The 22,972-nt window shown below is 36.0% G+C and overlaps 1 protein-coding gene across 1 annotated transcript in view; it reads right to left on the bottom strand.

Moving 5' to 3' along the window:
• The window catches only part of LOC116413495 (protein stum), an 81,837-nt gene extending 63,844 nt beyond the window's left edge, over positions 1-17,993 (bottom strand). Inside the window, exons 1-2 of the mRNA XM_052891962.1 lie at positions 17,457-17,993; positions 5,936-6,681 (exon numbers count right to left, since the gene is read on the bottom strand). Coding sequence (XP_052747922.1) covers positions 5,936-6,642 — 707 coding nt within the window. The 5' untranslated portion in view covers positions 6,643-6,681; positions 17,457-17,993. The remainder of the gene's footprint in view (positions 1-5,935; positions 6,682-17,456) is intronic.
• Positions 17,994-22,972: the final 4,979 nt, after the last annotated feature.

Genomic DNA, 22,972 nt, shown 5'->3' with positions numbered 1-22,972 from the left:
TAAATTACATAATAGTCCCATCGGCTTCTTGCCTCGTTGCTGGCGAGACCTTGCCATTGTCACAACTGAACAGTTCGTTCATTATTGTTAGTTTTTTTGTGTGCAGACGTAAAACCTTGGTTCTCGCTGGTTAATCATATGATTTGGCATTATTATAAAGTAGTTAGCCGCTGTATTGTTTGTAAGTAATTCTGCGGTTGACTTTTGTTCTTTTAAAGGGCGTAACGGTTTCCTATTCTGTTTCTTGAGTAGGTTAAGAATAATCTTTCAATTCAGTTGTAGATATAAAATAATTCATTATACAATTAAATTTAATTTGAAATACTTTGGAGACTAGATTCTATTAAGAAGAATGGACAAGAAAACAAATGGTTAACAGTAGTACATACATATCTGTCACGCCTGTCTCCCATTAGGGTAGGCAGAAACAATGGAACGCCAAATGCTTTGATTCAAACAAACCTCTTTCGCTTCTTCCACATTCATCAATCTTGTCATACACGCTCGCCGGTTACGGGTGGTCGACATACGTCCGTCTAGGGTGGCCCCTACCGACATCTCCATTCATTCTTGCTCGAAATCTAAATCTCTTTCGTAATTCTTCTTAATTTCTTGTAAAAAACTTCGTATTATCTTGTAAAAAACTGGAATTTTATAAGTTTACTGTTTACATTAATAATTTTTGGTCACTGTCTACTATTGTACAGCTCGCTATCGCCAGGGAGTTCACTTCCATACCGCAGAGCCTGAATAGTCGCGTACAGTGAGTTTAAAAGATGTTTCCCACCACTCAGGTAACGGTTACGCACTATTACCTCGACAGGGATATCGAGGTTTTTTCAAGAGACTACAGCATGGGATTCTAAAAAAAGGGGGTAAAAAGGTTTCATCAGGATCGAAAACGCGCATATAACGGAATAGCAGGTATTCAGAGGCTACGGTAACTGCTTACTGAATGATGGGTCGTATGCTCGTTTGCTACTTCAGAGGTATAAAAAAAAAATTTGCGGAGAGGAAGACACTAGTAGTAACAGGGATTAACGGCGTATTGCCCGTAATATACGAGTATCTTATCAGGTCGACCACCATGTGGTTCCCTCGCGGAAACTATCGTGTTTAATTCTTGATGAATTCGTCACGATGATCCAATCTCACTTACGAGTGTCACCTGTCAATAGTGCTGCGCCAGTAAAAACTGATAGCTCAAGCGCGGTTACCATTCCATTATCATGCATTTTCAAATAACATTATCAAGCACTTTTAACCGACTTCAAAAAGAAGAAGGTTGCCAATTCGGTTGTACTTTTTTATGTATATATATTTTTATAACTCCCTCAGTTGTTAGCCGATTTGAAAAAAAATGTTTTTATCTCAAAGCATGTACTTATAGATTTTTTTTAATGGATGATAATGGAATGGTTACCCGGCTTGCGCTGACGGTATACGCTGGCGAGGTACCAATGAGGAATGATAATAAGTTTGGAATTTAGCACGACGGTTTCCAGGGGGAACCATGGGGAGGTCGACCTGGTTGGGTATATTGCTAGCAATAGAGTTCTTAGTCTCCATTACTAACAATCTCTCCCACCCTGTACCTGATTTAGTTAAGATTGATAGCACAGAAATTTATTCTTGGTTTGGTAGTTTTAATTTTTAAATGAAAATAACAGATTTTGCCATAATTGAAGTTAGTGTTTTTTGTGCTCTTTCTCTCTCACACACACTTTTATTTATTACGTTTTCTTTTTTATTTTATTCACAATAACATTCTGTTAATAATAATTCTCAATTGCTTACTTTAGTAAAAAAAAAAAAACTGTTATTAGACCCTTATTATTGTGAACTAAATAAAACAGATAAGGGCAAGGTCATAATGAATACAATTATCAAATGTCCCTATTGAATAATGGAGAATAGATTTTTTAATAAAAAAAAAAAAATACATCGGAAGTGTTAAAGGTCATGAGTCGATGGTTCATTTGATGTAAACAATAATAATATACAAAACAATCTTATTTGTAGTTGTTTTTTGTTATGTACCTACATTTATTTACAACTATAATAACATAGAAAACAAGGTTGGACTTTTTTTGCAACAATTTTGAATATAAATTAGAGTATTGACAAGCTACTGTTACAGATATAATATTATGACTTTTTTTTACACTATCGTAAACGGAAAATGATTACTTAATCATCACTTACAATACCGCTTACATTTATAATGATACTAGCTGACCCCGTAAACGTTGTTTTACCACTTATTGCGGAATGTAAAAATCACGATTAAAATACAGGGGTTGATCGTAAAACGATGAAAATTTAAAGTTGTATGTATTTTTCAATGCTAAATTATAATAAATTAAAAAAAAAATGTCAAAAAAATAAAAAAAAATATTTTGGAGTGGGTCACCCTTATCATTGACGGGTATGAAAAATAGATGTTGGCCGATTCTCAGGCCTACCCGATATGCACACAAAATTTCATAAAAATCGGTAAAGCCGTTTCGGAGGAGTTTGGTAACAAACATCGCGACACGAGAATTTTATATATTAGATTTATTATAATATTATAATTACATTAAACTCACAAAACACACAACATCGCATCGCTACAGACACACACACATACACACACACATATAGAGCTATGAAGCATAAAAGTAATTTTTTTTTATACAACTTAGAATGGCAAACAAGCTGTCGGCCCACCTGATGGAAAGTGGTAACCGTCGCCTATAGACATGAGCAGTACCATGGACATAACAGAGTATATTGTTTCGCCCATGATACCCCCCATGCGTTGCCATTCCTGAGGACTCCGGTGTTATTTCTCTGTACCCAGTAAACTCACACCCTTCAAACCGAAACACAGCCATGCAAACACAACTGCGTGGTTGAAACACGAATGGGACAGAGGTACCCAAGCAATCGACTTTTGTACAAAGTCTCCCTCTAGCGATTATGTGGCATTTATCGTTGTTATTATCAATATTTACAATAACTGTTGCTCATCTCATATAAAAACTATTATATATTAAAATGTGGTGTAAAACTGTGGGCAGAGTTGAAGTCAATGACATGTCTCTATTTGGTGCGGTGACGTTGGAAAGTAATAAATTTCTCAAAATATGGCAATCTGCAGTTAAGCCAGTTTCAGTCTGCAAAATACAGTCAAATTGATTTGTTTTTTATTTATATTTATTTTAATGCTAGGTCAGTTAGGGTGTAGGCAGTGAGAGTCGATTTTCCACTTGGTTATTAATTTTTTTATGTACTTTGGCAAACGACGGTAATTTAAGACTTTTTACCAGAAAAAAAGAAATTAATAGTAGTAAAATCAGTTGTCTTGATTAAAAACCTAAAATGTTGAAACCGATTTTAAATATATTTTTGTAAGGCCAATCTAAAAGTATATATTTTAGATAAAAAAAAAAAAGAATTTTCCAAATCGGTTTATAAATGACGGAGTTATGTGGTAACAAACTTAAAAAAAATACGATCGAGTTGAGAATCTGCTCCATTTTTGAAGTTTTTTGAAATACTTTACCACAGGGAGACTTTGTACAAAAGTCGATTGCTTGGGCACCTCTGTCCCATTCATGTTTCTACCGTGAAGCAGTTGCGTTTGCATGGCTGTGTTTCGGTTTGAAGGGTGGGATATGGCGTGAAATTACAACAGGGTACAGAGGAATAACATCTGAGTCCTCAGGAATGGCAACGCATGGGGGGTATCATGGGCGAAACAGTATACTCTGTTATGTCCATGGTACTGCTCATGTCTATAGGCGACGGTTACCACTTTCCATCAGGTGGGCCGTCAGCTTGTTTGCTGTTCTAAGTTGTATAAAAAACATCTAATTTGACACAACTAATAATAATAGAATGAAAACTTTTACTTCTTGGCAACATGATATGAAAATGTTATAAAAATGTTACAAATTGTTAAATGATCACGTACAGTGCGGTTTCAGAGAAATTTTCTCCCGCGAACGCTAAGGCTGTGGTATGAGCTCCGTGCCGAGGTTTTCCCTAAAGACTACGGTATGGGGTTCTTCAAAAAGGGTATATTAAGGTTTGTTCAGGGTCGGCATGGTATTGCAAGCGTCCATAGGTTATAGTGACCGTTTACCATCAGACGGGCTGTATGCTTGTTTGCTACCTATGTGATATTAAAAAAAAATTATGAAACATATAGCTTTCTATTTATTTTGATAAAATATTGACTAATAAATAACAAGTGAATTGAGCCGAATACAGTATTATTCTGTTGATAATAACATAAAAAGTGTGATACAACATTTTCTCTTAAAATTGATATTTTTGAAATTATTGATGAGAATTTCGACGAATATTTGCATGGTGAAATAGGGTGTTAAGCACCATCGCTAGATATGGTAAATAACCATAATACAGTACCATATCGTATGGTTTCACTGTTATTATTACAGTCATTCGGGATATCGAAGAGCAGTGGGTAAGTAAACTCATTACTTAGGGGGGAAAGGGATTGCTAGTAATGGAGACTGAGAATCCCATTGCTAGCAATATACCCAACCAAGTCGACCTCCTCGCAGATCTCCCTGGAAACTATCATGGTTAATTCCAGATGAATTCATCATGATGGGCTAACTGGCCTGTTTTCATTCTCATCTATCACCCCTCACTGGTGCTCCGCCAGCGTATCCCGTTAGCGCAGGCGGGGTTACCATACCATTTTCATCCATAAAAAAAAAACGCATTACTTACATCTCCGGAGTGACGTTTCGTTAACTTTTAATTCGTAATAAATAAAATTTACGAGTTTCCTTGGTAATTTTTGGCATTTCAGCAAATGTTCACGTGTTCATGTGTCGGATCTGGTACTGCTGTTATATATATTTTATTTGATAATGAGCATATTCCCAAAGAGTGTTGACGTCAGGCAGGTGGCCGGTCGTAAAACTAAAATCCAAATCTTTTTGTAATATGGATAAAATCATATTACGCCGACCACAAATGATTGGGATAAGGGTAGGGATGACGACAACATTATATGCGGATAAAGTCGTTAGTTGCTGTTATTAAACTTTATAAGGTGTCATTTTTTCACGTCTAAAAATATTTTTTCGAGAATTCAAACTTACTACCTTTGCGTATTCACTTGGATAGCCATTTAGTACTTAATTATATTAAGAATAAAATTTTTAATTAATTTTCATAATCGTTTATGCTGACTGACTAACAATGGACAACCAAAATTGCTAAGTTTAGAAAGCTTAAAGTCGAAATGTAGATTTATTTTATAAAGTAAATTCGATGAGAAAGGATTTTTGACAATTTCAATACAAAAGGGAAACATGCATGCAAAGCCGCGGGCTTCAGTTAATTGTATATAAATTTAAGAGAATCTATTTTAAGAATATTTATATAATGCGTATTATTTTTTCATTTCCTGAATTAGTAATTTTGAAAGTAACGTGTACTACATATTTATGTAAATATATGCAACTAATTTAATTTCGTTGACTTTTGTTTCGTATCGTACATTGTTTGGTTTGATAATTTAGTTCTCAGTTCGATTATATTTTATTTAAATATCAAAATGTTTCCATACATGTTAAAAATCCTACAACAATTCTGGTAAATTTACAATTAAAGAGTTAAATAAATAAATAAATATTTTTTTTTATAGTTTTCTAATTGAAAAATCAAAACTAACTACAGATTATATGCTTTTTTTTTAACTTTTAAAAGATTTTTTTTCACCAAAAATAGATTATTTGTATTGAAAAAGAATTTTATTAAAAAAACATTTTTATTAGTTAATTTCCAAGACTACCATTATTTGCAATGTTGATATTAGAAACATCCATGGATCATGTTTCACAGGGAAGTTCCAAAGAAATTCGACAGTACTCTTTCTAAAGGTTAAAGTTAACAAAAAAAAACTCACGGTTGCGTCGCCGACGCCGGTTTCGCGGGCACCGTCCTCACAGCGCCCCCGGATAGCACCCTGAACGCCTCATCTTTCTCACTTTCTCCACCTTTACCAACAACCCTGACAGTCCTCTCCTTCCCGGAACCAACACTTTTCACTTCAAAACTCACTTTATCCTTTGGACTCTCTACAACACTACTCGATTGGCGCGAGGACAAATCGAAATATCTGTCCTGCGCGTGAATTAATTGCGTCACAGTAAACGCAGGAGTTTCGTCCTCGTCCGATGTTTTGATCGAGCTTTTAAAATCGATTTGGGGTCCGAATAACTCGCTCCGATTGAAGTACCGGTCGTCCTCTATGTCTTTGGACGGGGACGGCTCGTCGAGACGCGATTGTATAGTTATATCCAACAAGTTGTTTAAACGCAACGAGCGTTCCGTTGCAAATGCGTACGGCGTATTGGCAAGTTCCTCTTCTATGCTATTGTAGCGGCTTCGGAAGAGCGATCGCGGTGTTTCCCCACCATCTGTATCGTATTTGCCCCCGAATAAATCGTATTGCGCGAACCGATTGTTGATTGTATCGAATTTTGGATCGGTTATATCGTTGCGCTGGTCTTCCGAGGGTTGGGCGTTGGACTCGACTTGTGGTGTGTTGGACGGACTCATGTTGATGTGTAGTATGCCATGCTCATCTTTATATTTCAACTTCAAGGCCATTTTTGTGTTATCTTCTCATTTTTCGATTGGAGTTTCTAACTGTAAAGATAGAAAAATAAATACGTTAATTTAGGTTTTCCATGTATCGTGGCTTAGTGGCAGATGTAGTTTTATTATGGATGAAAGTAGAATGGTAACCCTACGCTATTGGTATACACTGATAGAGTATCAGTGAGAGATGACAAGTGAAGACGAAAGCTGGTCAGTTGGTTCATCCTGAGGAATTTCACAAAAATCAATCCCCATAGTTTTCATGGGGAACTGCGTGGACGTGTCGACCTGAAGCGATTCATTGCTAGCAATAAAACTTTTACGCCCCATTACTAACAATCCCTTTCCCCATGGACATTAGGCACCTCTACCATGACTTATAGACCGCAGAGGTCATCCCTCGCAGAGGTCGCCTCTTACGACACCCACGAGAAAGGATGGGGTGGCCTATTCTATGCTGGGACCTACACAGTCGATAATTTGTAATAATAAATTATGAATTTGGTATACACTTATTTGGGATGAGAAAATACGTAAATCATGTCTCATTCTGGTCAAACGATACATCCTAGTCGCATCTCAATACGTTACATACAAAAAAATACAGTTACTTATAAAAGGAACTTTGAAATTTTTGAAAAAACAGTTCAGTAATTGTCGAAGGTATCTTGCGAAAACATATCGAAGTTGGAAAATGTTGCATTAGATTTATTACACAAACTATAATTACTATACCGATAATAGCATTTTATAAATAAAACGCGTCTTAAGCCATGTTTATTTGTATTAAATACGTAAATGTAATCAGAAAGGCGATGAATATATTAATTTCGATTTTTAAATCATCGACAAACGTAAACATACTGTTTATATTTGATGGCTTAGTGGCGCTGTTGATGTCTATAAATTAGGTTTCAGGGTCGAGTCATGGATGAGTCAATTTTGTTTTTTTTTACAGATGATAGTGGAATGGTAACCCCGCCTGCACTATCGGTATACGTAGGGCACAAGGGAGAGATGATAGGTGAGGATGAAAGCAGGCTAGTTAGCCCATCGTGACGAATTCCACAATAATTAACCAAGATGGTTTCCAGAGGGAATCGCGCAGATGTTGACCTAATAGCTAGCGACCCACCTGATGGAAAGTGTTAACTGTCACCTAATGACGAGCAGTACCATAGACATAATAGAGTATATTGTTTCGCCCATGATACAACCAATGTGTTGCCATTGCTGAGGACTAGAGTGTTATGTCTCTGTACCCTGTAAATTCACTGCCATATCTCACCCTTACCCATACCTCAAATCGAAACACGGCCATGCAAACACAACTTCGTGGCAGAAACACGAATGGGACAGAGGTACCCAAGCAGACGACTTTTATAATTGTATATCAATTGATTGCCTGGAATCTGTTAGTTCGTTTCACATAAAAGTTTATAAAATATGATAAAATAATATCTTCTTTTTGTGATTGGTTCACAATGATGAACAGTCCAAATAGTGCTCATTAACATTGCTATACAAGGCCCTTGCCTCGTGTATGCCTAACAACCTGATTACAACCACGCCATTGGTAATTACAATATAAAATAACCTAAAAACATAAGGAACGGCGCATTTCTCGAGCCCCTGGCTCAGGGCGGTTGCAAACTGAAAGCTAACTTTTTAGTCATTATTTTTTTAATATACATCTTGGAATGTCAAACAAGCTAAGGGCTAGCCTGATGGGAAGTGGTAACCGTAGCCTATAGGCATGAACAACACTACAAACTAAACAAGCAAATGGCCCAATCAGGCTTATGCCCAAAAAGTGTTTGCAGATTTTCTTACAATGAGAAAGAAACCCCACAGCACTTAAGTTGTGGCTATAGGCCATTCATATCATATATCTCCTTTGGAATGTACATTTTATATCCTGAGGAGATAAAAAACATTACTACAAAAACATCTTAAAATTCCTGTCACTGCTAGGTTTTAGCAGCAAAATTTAAAAAAAGGGCGAGCACAAAAGATCATGGAAAGGTCGTAGTGTCACAGGCTTTTCTGCCTTACAAAAAACCCCTTTTTCAATAATAATAAATAACCTCAGATATTGGTACTGGACGTAATTATATTATATGGAGCTTCGATGATACAGATGATACACAGAAGAGACTTTAAAATGACATCACTCTTTTTGCTATGGGGATTAAAAATATAGCTAAGTAAAAACATAGCACAGCAGTGTGGCGCGTACCTGGCGCAAGAATTCTAATAGAAAACTTTATTTCTAGGTTATATTGTAATACCGCGTCATTTCGTATGAAGCGGAAAATTTTTTTCCCTGGTATAAAATTAAAATGTTTCTACCAGTGCTGAATTTTAACTTAGTAGCCATATTTATTAATACTTGACACGGGAATTTTTTTAAACAATGTTTCACAGATTAATTATAATTCCAGACTAATATTTAAAATGGGTCTGTGATGAAGTTGGAAAGAATAAAAAAGAAATGCAGGCATGCAAACTTTTATAATAATTTGAATATGGAATGGTAACCTAATTTATGTTACTGGTATACTCTTGAGAGGTACCAGTGAAGGATGATAGATGAGGATGAATTCAGGTAAGTTGACCTATCGTGACGAATTGACCAGGAATCACAATTGTTACAAGGTCAACCTTACAGGATGCCATACTACTACTAAAAATTTCCTCCCCCCCCCCCCAAACAAAAAACAAATTGCTTTGCGATAAAAATACAGATAGGTCAGAGATACCCAAGTAGTTAGACGGTTTAACTCTTGCACATGAGGATGAAAAAAGTCTAGATATTGTTGTCCTGTTCTATCTTAAACATGCGGTAGCGATTAAGTATCTATCGATAGATTCGTTTGCCACATATTTGGATACACATATTTGGACAAATATGGGCGTACTGTACACAATCCATAACATTAGCTTAAAGCCAACGTGATAATGAGGTCTTGAATAATAAAATAAAGTATCTAAAACATTAGTGGAAAAAAAAATAATAACTTGTATGTCATTAACATGTAAGGACAGACGATGGAAGTACTTCAAACATAAGTAAAGCTAATTAATAATAGTAAATGAAAAAATAAAAAAAAAACACACACAGTTTTTTTTTTTAATATTATTTTAAGGCCTTTTACCTTCTTCAGGTATATCAGTCTTATTGTACCCTGAACTGATTTCTCAAACAAAACTTTATCTACTTTCCGTAGACGCGGAAAGAGAAGAATTAATGGGCATCTATAATTTACAGAGATGTTCAAAAATTTCTGGTTTAAGTTCAGCTAACATAGATTGAATAAGACCAACATTCAATTTATTTAAGTTAAATTGGCGCATGAAATCTTCTCTTTCCTTCGTGTTAATACGACACTCTAATAGAATATGATGCACATCATCGATGGTATTGCAAGTTTGACAATGGGGTGACAAGGACTTTCCCATCATATGAATCCCTGTAGATCTTCGCAGAGCATCCAGTAAGCATACTTTTAAAAGAAGACTTTTTAATTATTTGTTGAGTTAACAAAACCAGCTCTAGTTACAGGTTACTCAATAGTTACTATATCTCATAATGTGTATCGTTGTTTTAATATATATGTATCAGATATCTTAGTATATCCATATATATAATAAGACTAAAGTTTATGTATTATATGTGTATTTCTTATGTATTATTATGTATATTTATTTCAATATGTTACTTTAATTATGTCACGTATTTTTCACCACATCTGCCCTTCATACGCTTTCTGTTTTCACCTAATCGTTAGCTGGTAGAGAATGCCATATGGCATTAAGCTCGCCACTTGTACAAAGTTTTATTGTGCAATAAAGAATAAATAAATGTATAAGATAGTTACTATAACAAAGATATGATGGCTGTCGCATTAAAACATAGGAACGGAAGTAATAGTTCAAATAAAAAAAAAATAGTAGTGAATGACAAGGGTAAAAAAAGAAATTTAAAAAATTTTATGCAGTAAAAATTGTTGTTATTTTTTTTTAATTATAAATAGATAGATAGATAGATACTCTTTATTGTTTCCTCCAAAAGATTACAATAGCAAACTTATTATAAATATAAACAATTACAAGAAATAATCACTTTATTATATATATATATATATATTGTTATAATGGTATAAATAATTAAATAAATAAATTAAATAACTGAATAATTGTAGGTACTAGTGAACACCAGTTAAAACTGAATTAACATAAAATGACTTCATCATCATCATCATGTCAGTCGTTAACTGTCCACTGCTGAACATAGGCCTCCCCCATAAGGGATGTTTAATCTTAGTTATAGGCGGGTGGCAACCGTAGTTAGGCGTTTGATAATGTTTTAAGAAGGATGCTACCGCCCATCATTCGATCATATTTCATCATTCCCCTAGTAGTTTCATACGAGATCCACGGGAAAGAAAAGGGTGGTCCATTCTATGCCGGGACCACATGGCAAATGACTATTATATATAATTAAATATCAAATTATGACCTATAATTATAGTCAATTATGTTTAAACAAAATATAGGGGATTGGTTCGCCAAACTAATTTACATGCTAAAATATAAACGGCCTTCCGCATACGGAACCGTGGTTGTCACTCGTCTATCACAGTTATAAGTAACTTGCTGAATATAGTTTTGCCTTGAACTTGCAGAATGAAACATGCTTACAACGTTGTTTTAAAATAATTAAAGATTTTGTTTGCACAAATAAAAAATTATCACCAACTTCAATCGTGGCTAAGTCGGTTATTCTGTTTGCAAAACCAAATTATAAATTCAAAAAATAAATTTTCTATGGGACCAATTTGAAAGTGTATCTTTTCATATAAAAAAAAAAGAATTTTCCAAATGGATTTATAAATGACGACGTTATAAGGTAACAAATAAAAGTAAATGTAATCGATTCAATAACCTCCTCCTTTTTTGACGTCAGTTAAAAATGACAGTCTTTTCGAGCGGTATCAAACTATGATATGAATGTTCTCACGATATAAATAAGAACAAAATAAAAATAAAATTTAAAAAAAAAAACATTGCTTAGCAATAAGACCGCCTTTTGTATCACTTCTCATTAATATTTACTGTATTTGTTATTTTTCTTTTTACTTGGTGCAATAAAGTGTAAAATTAACAAATAAAATAAAAAAAAAAACAAGATTTAATGGTTTTTTTTTTTATGTTTACATGTATGTAGCTATACGAAAGAATAACCTTTCAGATATAAAAAAAATCAAGCGTGGCAACCACTAACAAAACCTACCAATAAGAGGATATAGGTCATATACAGCAGTGGATAGTTAGTATGGACATAACACAGTTTACTGTTTCGCCCATGATAACCCCCATGCGTTGCCATTACTGAGGACTCGGGTGTAATTCCTGTGTACCCTGTAAATTCACGCCATATCCCTCCCTTCAAACTGAAACACAGCCATGCAAACACAACTGCTGCACGGTTGAAACACGAATGGTACAGAGGTACCCAAGCAATCGACTTTTGTACAAAGTCTCCCTCTTATGAAGTTCACATCCCGATGACTTTTGTACAGTCTTAATCTGGTATGACAAATAGTATAAATCCTTCAAAATTACAATAATTAAATTACTGCTAATAAATTATTAACATTAAATGTGACCTTGGCGATGTTCGGGCCACTATATTTACAGTACAGTACAGTAACAAGGAACTAATAAGGGCAAACGGAAAAGCCACTTATGAATATACAATTTTTCTCGGCTTGTGCCTACTTACTTAGTTTTCACGTACAAAACCACCAGAGGGAGACTTTGTACAAAAGTCGATTGCTTGGGTACCTCTGTCCCATTCATGTTTCAACCGTAAAGTAGTTGTGTTTGCATGGCTATGTTTCGGTTTGAAGGGTGGGATATGGCGTGAATTTACTGGGTACGGAGGAATAACACCTGAGTCCTCAGGAGTGGCTACGCATGGGGGGTATCATGGACGAAACAGTATACTCTGTTATGTCCATGGTACAGCTTATGTCTATAGGCGACGATTACCACTTTCCATCAGGTGGGCCGTCAGCTTGTTTGCCATTTTAAGTTGTATAAAAAAAAATGTAATCATATATTTTTTTTAGCAACTTAGAATGGCAAACAAGCTGACGGCCCACCTGATGGAAAATGGCAACCATCACCTATAGACATGAGCAATACCGTGGACATAACAGGGTATACTGTTTCACCTATGATACCCCCATGCGTTGCCATTCCTGAGGACTCAGGTGTTATGCCTATGTACCCTGTAAATTCACGCCATATCCCACCCTTCAATCCGAAACACAGCCATGCAAATACAACTGCTTCTCATTACAAACTCGAATAAGACAGAGGTACCCAAGCAAACGATTTTTGTACAAAGCCTCTCTCTAGTAAATATACTCTATTACCCGTATGAAGCTAGGACGGATTGCTAGTTTCTAAATAATTATAATAAAGCACTCCCAGATCATTGACAGCCTTACGATGGCCGTACGTTACTGCGTCGTCCACCAACGTAGCAACCTTGACATAGATCAGGGTAAGATTTGGGCTCGATAACAATAAACGTATTTAAGGAAACTGACCCAAGGACACGCTGGCTCGTCCTTGCCATAGTGCTATTCAATTCACATAACACTCTGGCGATTCTAATAGCTATAATCATAGAAAATATTATAGTTTCTGCCCCGCTATTTCGTCCGCTTAAAAATAAATATTGAAAATTGCTCAAAAATTGTATATACAATTCGATCTTCGATATACATATATATGTGATTGCCGTACCGGCATCGAAGAGGTCGCCCCATCCTTTCCCCTGGGTGTCGTAAGAGGTAACTAAGCAAGGGATGGGCAACAGCGTTCCTCTTAAAACGTCTTCAAACCCTAACTGCGGTTGCCAGTCAAATTGTAAAGCGTGGCAACTACTGGCAAAACGGGGGGAAAGGGATTGTTAGCAATGGAGTTTGACAGCCCCATTGCTAGCAATATGCCCTATTAGGTCGACCTCCACGTGGTTCCCCCTGAAAACCATCGTGAACAATTCTTATTGAATTCGTCACGATGGGCTAACTGACCTGCTTCATGCTCACCTATCATCCTTCACTGGTGCCCCGCCGGTGTATACCGATAGCGCGGATGGGGTTACCATTCCATTGTCACCCATTAAAAAACTACTGGCAAAACCCCCCAAGGGGAGGGCTTATGTTCCGTAGTGGACATTTAAAGCCTAGAATGATGATGTATATGATTTGGACAAATGACTATTTGACATTACAGTTTTGTTCAAGTTTATGTAAATTACTTTCAATTCTCAGTAGCTAAGTGGTTTGTAGGACTGAGTCAGCAACTTGGTGTCAATGAACTAACAAACAAATCACAAATTCAATGTGGACTATGCGTATTGTGATATTATTAACATTCGATGAAAAGAGGGTTGTTATAAATTTCAAGCATTTATGTATCTCTGTCCGTGGTATATAGATAGATAAGATACTCTTTATTGTTTCTTCTAAAAGATTACAATAGTAAAATTGTTATAAATACAAACAATTACAAGAAATGACCACAGTGAGAAAACAATGAGCGATATTATCAGTAGAAGCGATCTCTTCCAGACAACCTTTGGGTCGAGAGCAATAATGTAAATATATATCCCTACTCATTATTATATTTTTTTTATGCAACTTAGAATGGCAAGCAAGCTGACGGTCTATCTGATGGAAAGTGATAACTGTTGCCTCTATAGACGACGGTTACCATGTTACGGTTATGTCCATGGTACTGCTGATGTCTATACATCAGCAGTACCATGGACATAACAGAGTATACTGTTTCGCCCATGATACCCCTCATGCGTTGCCATTCCTGAGGACTCAGGTGTTATTCTTCTGTACCCTGTAAATTCACTGCCATATCTCAACCTTCAACACCATGCACACATAACTGCTTCACGGTAGAAACACGAGTGGGACAGAGGTGCCCAAGCAAACGGATTTGTACAAAGTCTTCCTCTGGTATAAATATTTGGACCAAGATGGTTTTCAGTGGGAACCGCATGGAGGTCGACCTGATAGGGTATATTACTAGCAAGGGGAGAGTTAGACCCCGTTACTAACAGTCCCTTCTCACCCTGGTAGAATGGATATGTTACTAGGCAAAAGTCTGCTGAACTCCCAATAATGCAACCCTCCTACCCTCTCCGATATTAATGGATTGTTAAGATTGGGTAAGAAACCAGGTAGATAACCGGAAGGTTTACAATCCAGAACCTCTTCTTTTTTAAGTCGGTTAAAAAGGGCGTAACTTTCAGGGTTACACCGTGCTAATTTTATTAAAATCGAAGGTTTTATATTCATTTCCTGTTCAAAAATGTTCCTGAAACCGTCGACGTGTTCACCCCATCAGATACCGGGTTCTCCGGTAATGAAATTGCCTCGCTGTTTCACTCACTCCATTATATTGAAGGGGCACCATTAATCATCATGTAGGTGTAATATGTGAGATTAATTTCCAAATGTACTAGTGTATTCACTCGACTTTTTACGGATATTAGTCATTATTTATTGAAGATTTATTGGTTTACGCGATGACCGCTCGCTTAAAGTTAACCCTTCGAAATTGGCTAGCTTATATTTGTTTATCTAGTAATAAAATAGAACGAATATGGTATCCATTCTTTATACAAGTATCTAACAAATTTATTTATTTATTTATTTAAAGGAACACCAACAGCATATTGCATTGTAACATATATAACAAACATTAAATACAATACAGTATAGTATAATACAGTAGTATATACACGCCTGTTATAGGTATTCACAGCATTTACTTTGACATAGTTATACAGTGCGAGAAAATGAAGTAAATAATAAAAATAAACATGTAACCCAAGTTGTGAGCAATATCAGAAAATACGATTATAAGTGAATTCAATTAAAAAATATACATATATATATATATATATATATATATATATATATATATATATATATATATATATATATATATATATATTATAATTAGAGTTACTTTTTATTAGATTATTGTACAAAGAAATGCTTATGAATCTCTTTTGAAAAAATTGTAAAAGTAGTTTATCACCATCATCATCATTATCATCACCTTTGATGTCTATCGTTACTTTATTGGTATTACAATATTGTATATATATTTTTTATACAACTTAGAATGACAAACAAGTCGCCTATAAACATGAGCAGTACCATGGACATAACAGAGAACGTTGCCATTCCTGAGGACTCAGATGTTATTCCTCTGTACCCAGTAAATTCACGCCATATCCCATCCTTCAAACCGAAACACAACCATGTAAACACAACTGCTTCACGGTTGAAACACAAATGAGACAGAGGTACCCAAACAAAAGACTTTTGTACAAAGTCTCCCTCTGGTGCCCTGCAAGAAATGTAGCGTGAAGCAAGTCTTTTACTAATATAATAAAGTTGTAACTTGGTCTAGTTATTATCTGTACATGGGAAGTGTTTAAGAAAAAATTATATGAAAATTTAGGGTACCAAGACATAACACCATAATTCTTAGGAATGGCCATCCATGAGCTGTATTGTAGACGTCACAGAGTATTTTCAATCGACTTCTAAAAGGAGGTTCTCTCAGTTATTAATTTCTCAATTTACTGGGTACAGAGGAGTGACGCTTGGGTCCTCGGGAGTGGCAGCGCATGGGGGTATCATGGGCGAAGGAGTGTAATCTGTTGTGTCCATGGTCTGCTCATGTCTATAGGCGGCGGTTGCCGCTTTCCATCAAGTGGGACGTCAGCTTGTTTGCCATTCTAAGTTGTATAAAAAAAAATTGAGTTGTATTTTTTCTTATTTATTTATTTATTCTTTATTGACCACAGTACAAAAAAAAATGTCTGGTACAAGAAGCGGACTTAATACTATATAGCATTCTCTGCCAGTCAACCTTTTGCAAAACAGAAATGTAATTATGCGGCGAAAAAATTTAAAATTGCTGCAGATAAACAATTACACGTACGTATCGATATTTTTATGTTTGTTACCCCATAACTTCGTCAGTTATAAACTGGTTTGAAAAATTATTTTTTGTCTGAAAGGTTATACTTTCAGATTGATCCCGTAGAAATTTTATCAAAACCTGTTAAGTAGTTTAGTTTTTAGGTTAAAATAACTGGTTATGTCACATTTGAAGTTGATTTCTTAGTGGGACACAATCTTTTATTATTTGATGCTCTTAATACTTGTCTGGAGGCGACGGTTACCACTTCTCATCAGGTGGGCTATAGTTAGTTTGTCATTTTAAGATTCATAAAAAACACCATCCGAGGAAGGGTCAGAAGTTTCTGAAACCGACGTGTCGGTTAATAAAGTCGAGACATGAAAAAAGACGAAACAAGAATGAAGATAATTTAACATCACAATTGTATTTCCTGGAGATATAAAAAGAAGATGTTGAATTATAGATATTTTATCTTCTTTTAGGTTAACATTCAGTATTGTAGGACAAATTAAGGAAATCATTTCAGTTTATTACGCATGGTAATATGTCTATGTATTATATATTTTTTTCTCTATCTACGGTCATTTAATTAACCCAAATATATTATTTTTAAAACTTATATTTATTTTTTATTGTCAGCAATTGTCGGAAATGAAAAACACAGTAAGCACATTAAATTCGTATTGAGTATGTGTATAGACGACTCAGATAGAGAAATAGGTACATTTGGGGAGTCTCAGTTCACCATACTTTATCTAAGTTTTTTATTTCGAATGAATACAAACCTTCAGAAGACAATGTCACAGCCAAAATAACATAAACACAACACACACAGTTAATATTTTGGAAGATCCAACAATTTGTAAATAGTCACAAAATTTCACATTTTCGCTGAATTGTCTCAACTCACTGTACACCGTTCAGACGTCGTCATTTCAATTTAATTTTGAACACATAATAAATAACCGATACCATATCCACCATGATTGTTTTTTTGGCGCGAAATTTCCTTAGCTTAGCTGTCATTTTAAAAAACAAAAGTCTAGTACTGATTATTTAACACTAAAAACATCACGCGACTCAAGGAAATTTATGTGGATTAAGAAATAACGTTTAGCCCGTGAAAAAAGTTGGCTTCAGCACGTGAAGGTTATATTTCAGCTTGTCGGCCATTATAAGAATTAGCACAACAAACCACTAAGAAAAATTCTTTTCGGCCAGTCTTTGACACTGCACTTTACACGGAATTAATTATAGAATTTAAAACGTTAACTGACACTATGTATGCATTCGATTTTTAAAAAAATAAAAAAGATATTGTTTATTTTTGTTTTGCGTTCAGTTTCTAGGGCTACGGCATGGCTTACAAGGCAGTTCTGAATCTACTGACCATAGTATGAAGAAATGGGGTGGTACAAGGGGTGGTGAGTGGTAAGTCGCGGGGGTGTGTTGTTAATCACACGGGGTGGAATAATTTTGCTTTTTAATTATGGCGGAGTGCGTTTTGAAAACTGATTGTGGCTTTATTGGCGTTAGTTAGTTAGTTTCTTATTGAGGTTATGATGTCATGTTAAGACACCGTTTAAGGGAAGTGTTATGTATCACTTTCTATAGATAATAACGGGTTTTTCGCATGTTAATATGTTATATGCTGCTAACAAGGCATATAGTAATACAAAATTAATATAACATCTACATACTATATAACGATCTTTTAATACAAATAGGTAAATGTGAAACATTATTTCACAATGATGCTAACGGTATAGTTGTGACCCTGTATTCTTCTTATGGTTTTTCAAAAGGGGGGTAAAGAGGTTTCTTCAGGGTCGGCAACGCGTGTGTAATACTCCTAGTATTGCAGGCATTTATAGGCTACGATACCCTCTTACCATCAGGTGGGCCGTTAGCTTGTTTGTCACGTTAATGGTATAAAAAACTTAGGTAACAATTTGATAGAAGTCAATTAACTGGGTAAGAACTGGAAGTGATGAACCCAAAGGTGTGCCTTGGAAGAAATCTATGTTCAGAAATGAAATGCTGATGATGATGAAAGAACTAATTATCAACCGACTTAAAAAAGGCGGAGGTTCTCTATTCGATTGTATTTTTTATCTAAAATAATTTTTTTTTTTATTATTATTATTTGACATAAAACACAAAGTTACAAATACAAGATACAATGGGCCCCACACTAGGCGGACCTGTTTGGCGGATTCACTTGTATATTTGGATCAGCTTAAACATCTGCGTCTGAATTACGTTATAAAACCTGCATCTCAGACAACAGCGCTCAACCCTCATATACTATATCAATACTTCAATATTAGCTCAGCAAAATTTTCAGTGCTACATGTACTTACAGAAATTTTACCAAAATTGGTTCAGTACTCCGGGTGTAGTCACGAGAATAGCCATGGCCAAACAAGCCTTCAACAACAAAAAACACCTTTTACAGGCTAAGATTACAAAAGATATTAGAAAGCGGCTTATCAAAACCTATATCTGGAGTATAGCTTTGTATGCAGACGTGACGAGACGTGGACATTAACTCAGAAGAAAATGGATAAACTTAGAGCCTTTGGAATGTGGTACTGGAGAAAGATGGAGAAAATTAGCTGGAGGGATGGAATTAGCAATGAGGAAGTCCTGCTTAGGGTTAAGGGAAAAAGACAAATTGTTAGAACTATTGAGGACAGAAGGGGAAAAATGTTGGGACACTTGATACGACACGACGAATTTATGAACATTATAATAGAAAGTAAGATAGAAGGAAAGAGGGGAAGAGGGAGACCGAGGCATAGTTACATCAGGCAGATCAAGGAAGGAGTTGGTGTCGTGTCGTATCAAGAGGTGAGGAGACTCGCTGAAAATCGTAGTGAGCGGCAAGAGCTCCACCGACAAAAGCGTAACTCTTAAATAGGATAGATAGATAGATAGGTTCAGTAGTGGACATTAAAAGACTATAAAAAAATCGCTTGTAAGTAGGTACTTCTATACCTTGCCGGTGACTGGGAAGACTGCTAGTCGCGAACCTCAGTCACCGGCGGGTAGGCGCCGAGAGGAATACCGGGGTGTTTTTAGTGGGTAAAAATCCCACAGTACCCATACGTCGTCCCGCCGGCGGATGGGTCTCTTTGGAAGATTTTCACTCTAGTTAAAAACTAAAAAGGTACTTCTGTACCACTTGTATTTGCGCTATCAACTAGCTGTTTGGAAGGTTATGTTTCGAACTGAAGGGTGACTTATGGCAGTGAAATTATAGGGTACTGAAGGCAAAATACCTTATAATCATCATCATCATCATATCAGCTATTTACTGTCCACTGCTGAACATAGATCTCCCCCTATTGGGGGGTTTTTCCAGTAGTTGCCCCGCTTGGAAGACGAACTGGTAACCGCAGTTAAGTTTTGGGGATGTTTTAAGAGGGACGTTGCTACCCATCCATTAAGTTCCCTTAGTCTTCTCTTACGGTACCTAAGAGAAAGAAAGGGGTAGCCGATTCAATGCTAGGACCATACGGCGATATCCTTAGGAATATAATTAACTACTTAATTTATTATTAATATATGTAGTATTTATGTATTATATGTGTATTTCTTATGTATTATTATGTATATTTATTTCAGTATGTTACTATAATTATGTCACATATTTTTCACCACATCTGCCTTTCATACGCTTTCTGTTTTTACCTAACGGTTAGCTGGTAGAGAATGCCATATGGCATTAAGCTCGCCATTTGTACAAAGTTTTATTGTGCATTAAAGAATAAAGTAAATAAATAAATATAAGAGGTAACTACAGACTAACTGTGAATTCTGTAATGTCTAAAGACGATTTAGAAGAGAAGGGATTGGTAATGAGACTAGAGGGCCTACTTTTAGCAATATACCCTGAGATGCCAATCTCCAGGCGATTTCTTGTGAAAATCATCGTGGTTAATTCTTAAAAAATTCGTCACGATGAGGTAACTGACTTGATTTATTTATTTATTTACACATATACTAAACAAACCTTCCATTTAAATGATATCATTAGTTAAATACAATTGCTCTAAAGGAAAATAATATAAATTATACATATTACATCTGACAAAACAACATAATAATGAAGATTATACAATTATATAATAACATTATTAACTAATTAATTAATTAATAATTATTAACTATTTTACTTTTAATTTTGAATAAAAGAAAAACATATAAAAAGCAAAATGAATGTAGCAGTGTTTGTGCAAAGGACCTAACTCAACATATGTCGCAGTTTCAAATCTGAAACTACGACACTGATTTTATAAATACGTAATTTCTTCTTCACCTTATCGTCTCTCAGAAGTGCTTCATCTACTACGTGCTACCATTCTATTATCACCCATAAAAATGGCAACGATTTCCACTTACCATCAGGAGAACCGCTCGCTGGTGCCATAAAAAAGACATTAAAAAAATAACACGACTGATATAAAAAAAAACTAGACTAGCTAAGTGGGTGCATCCAATTTAATGTTAGATTCTTGGTAGCAGCTAGTAGGGAAGGTGTGTCCAGTGCCGCGGCCTCGAGTTGCTGATTACACTCATAAAATTGCAATTCGGTCATTGTTTCCATACGAAAATATAATGATTTCAAGATAAGAGCCAGTCCACTACTACGTGTAGTTGTAATGTGCAAGTAAGAGTTTTTTAATGCATGATAATGGTATAGTAACCCCGCCTGCGTTAACGGTATACGCTGTCGGGCCACCAGAAAGATGATAGGTGAGATCGGATTGTTTTTTTTATACAACGTAGAATGGCATACAAGCTGACGGCCCACCTGATGGAAAGTGGTAATCGTCGCCTATAGACATGAGCAGTACCATGGAAATAACAGAGTATACTGTTTCGCCCATGATACCCCCCATGCGTCGCCATTCCTGAGGACTCAGGTGTTATTCCTCTGTACCCAGTAAATTCCCGCCATATCCCACCCTTCAAACCGAAACACAGCCATGCAAACACATGGAAACTGGTTAGTTAGCCCATCGTGATGAGTTCAACAACAATTGGTTTCAAACCACGATCGTTTTCAGGAGGAACAGCGTAGGTGTCGTTCTGACGGGGTATTACAGGTCTATTAGAAAAAAATCTGCTCTTTGTAGATCGAGATACCGCTTCGATTATTATTTAATCATTAATTTGCTGTCATTTACAATGCTTTAATGACTGTTCATTATTATTTTTTTATACCATAATAGTGGCAAACAAGCATATAGCTCGTCTGATGGTAAACGGTCACTGTAGCCTATGGACGCCTGCAACACTAGGGGTGTCAAGCGCATTGCCGACCCTGAATAAACTTTTAAATACCTTTTTTTTTAAAAGTCCCATACTGTAATCTCTAGGGAAAACCTTGGCAGTGACCTCATTCCAGCCTGAGTGTCTGCTGGAGAGAGATTCCTTTGAAACCGCACTGTACGTGACCATTTAGGTTCAAACGTTGTTAAATTACTGAGCACGATTCCTTTCTCCCGAGTGAAGGGTTTTTTTAATAGGTGAATATGGAATGGTAACCCCGCCTGCGTTAACGGTATACGCTGGCGGGGCACCAGTGAAGGGTGACAGGTGAGGATGAAGGCAAGTCAGTTGGCATGTAGTGACTAATTGAACAAAAATTAATGACTATGGTTTCCAGGGGGACCTGATGGGGTGTATTGCAAGCAATGAGGCCGTTAAATATTATTACTAATAATCCCTTCCCCCTTCCCTCCGAGTGAAGGATTCTAGCCTACTTCTTTACTTTGAGTTGCCTCCACTGGTATATTATGCGAGATAATGGCATCTAAGGGATAAGGAGTCGTGAGGGTGATATTTTGTTTACATAAATAACCTCTGTGACAAAGGGAAAACGGAGTGTTAGTAGTGGGGAATGCCTCCGTTACTAACAAGCCCTGTCGGGTCGACCTCCACGCGGTTCCCCCCGGAAACCATTGTGATTAATACTAGTCGCATTCGTCACTATGACGCTAACTGACCTGCCTTTTCGTCCTCACCTATCATCCGTCACTGGTACCCCGCCGGTGTATATGGATAGCGCAGGCGGGGTTACCATTTCATTTACATATATTAAAAAAAAAACTCCATGACATAAATATATTAAAAGTACCTTGCTCGATTCTCGACTGGGCTACTTCGGAGAAGCATTTGTTGCATTTTAAAAAGAAATTTTATACGAGCCTAAAGATTTACGTTATGCTTGCGTTTATGCCAACATGTTCTAGTGGGAGAAAAGAATTGTTAATAATGCAAGCTACCAGTC

The sequence above is a fragment of the Galleria mellonella genome, unplaced genomic scaffold (assembly GCF_026898425.1).
Source record: "Galleria mellonella isolate WM207_F2 unplaced genomic scaffold, CSIRO_AGI_GalMel_v1 utg146, whole genome shotgun sequence".
NCBI classification, from domain to species: domain Eukaryota; kingdom Metazoa; phylum Arthropoda; class Insecta; order Lepidoptera; family Pyralidae; genus Galleria; species Galleria mellonella.
The sequence above is the reverse complement of the archived record's forward strand: the minus strand, read 5'-3'. Positions and strand labels throughout refer to the sequence as shown.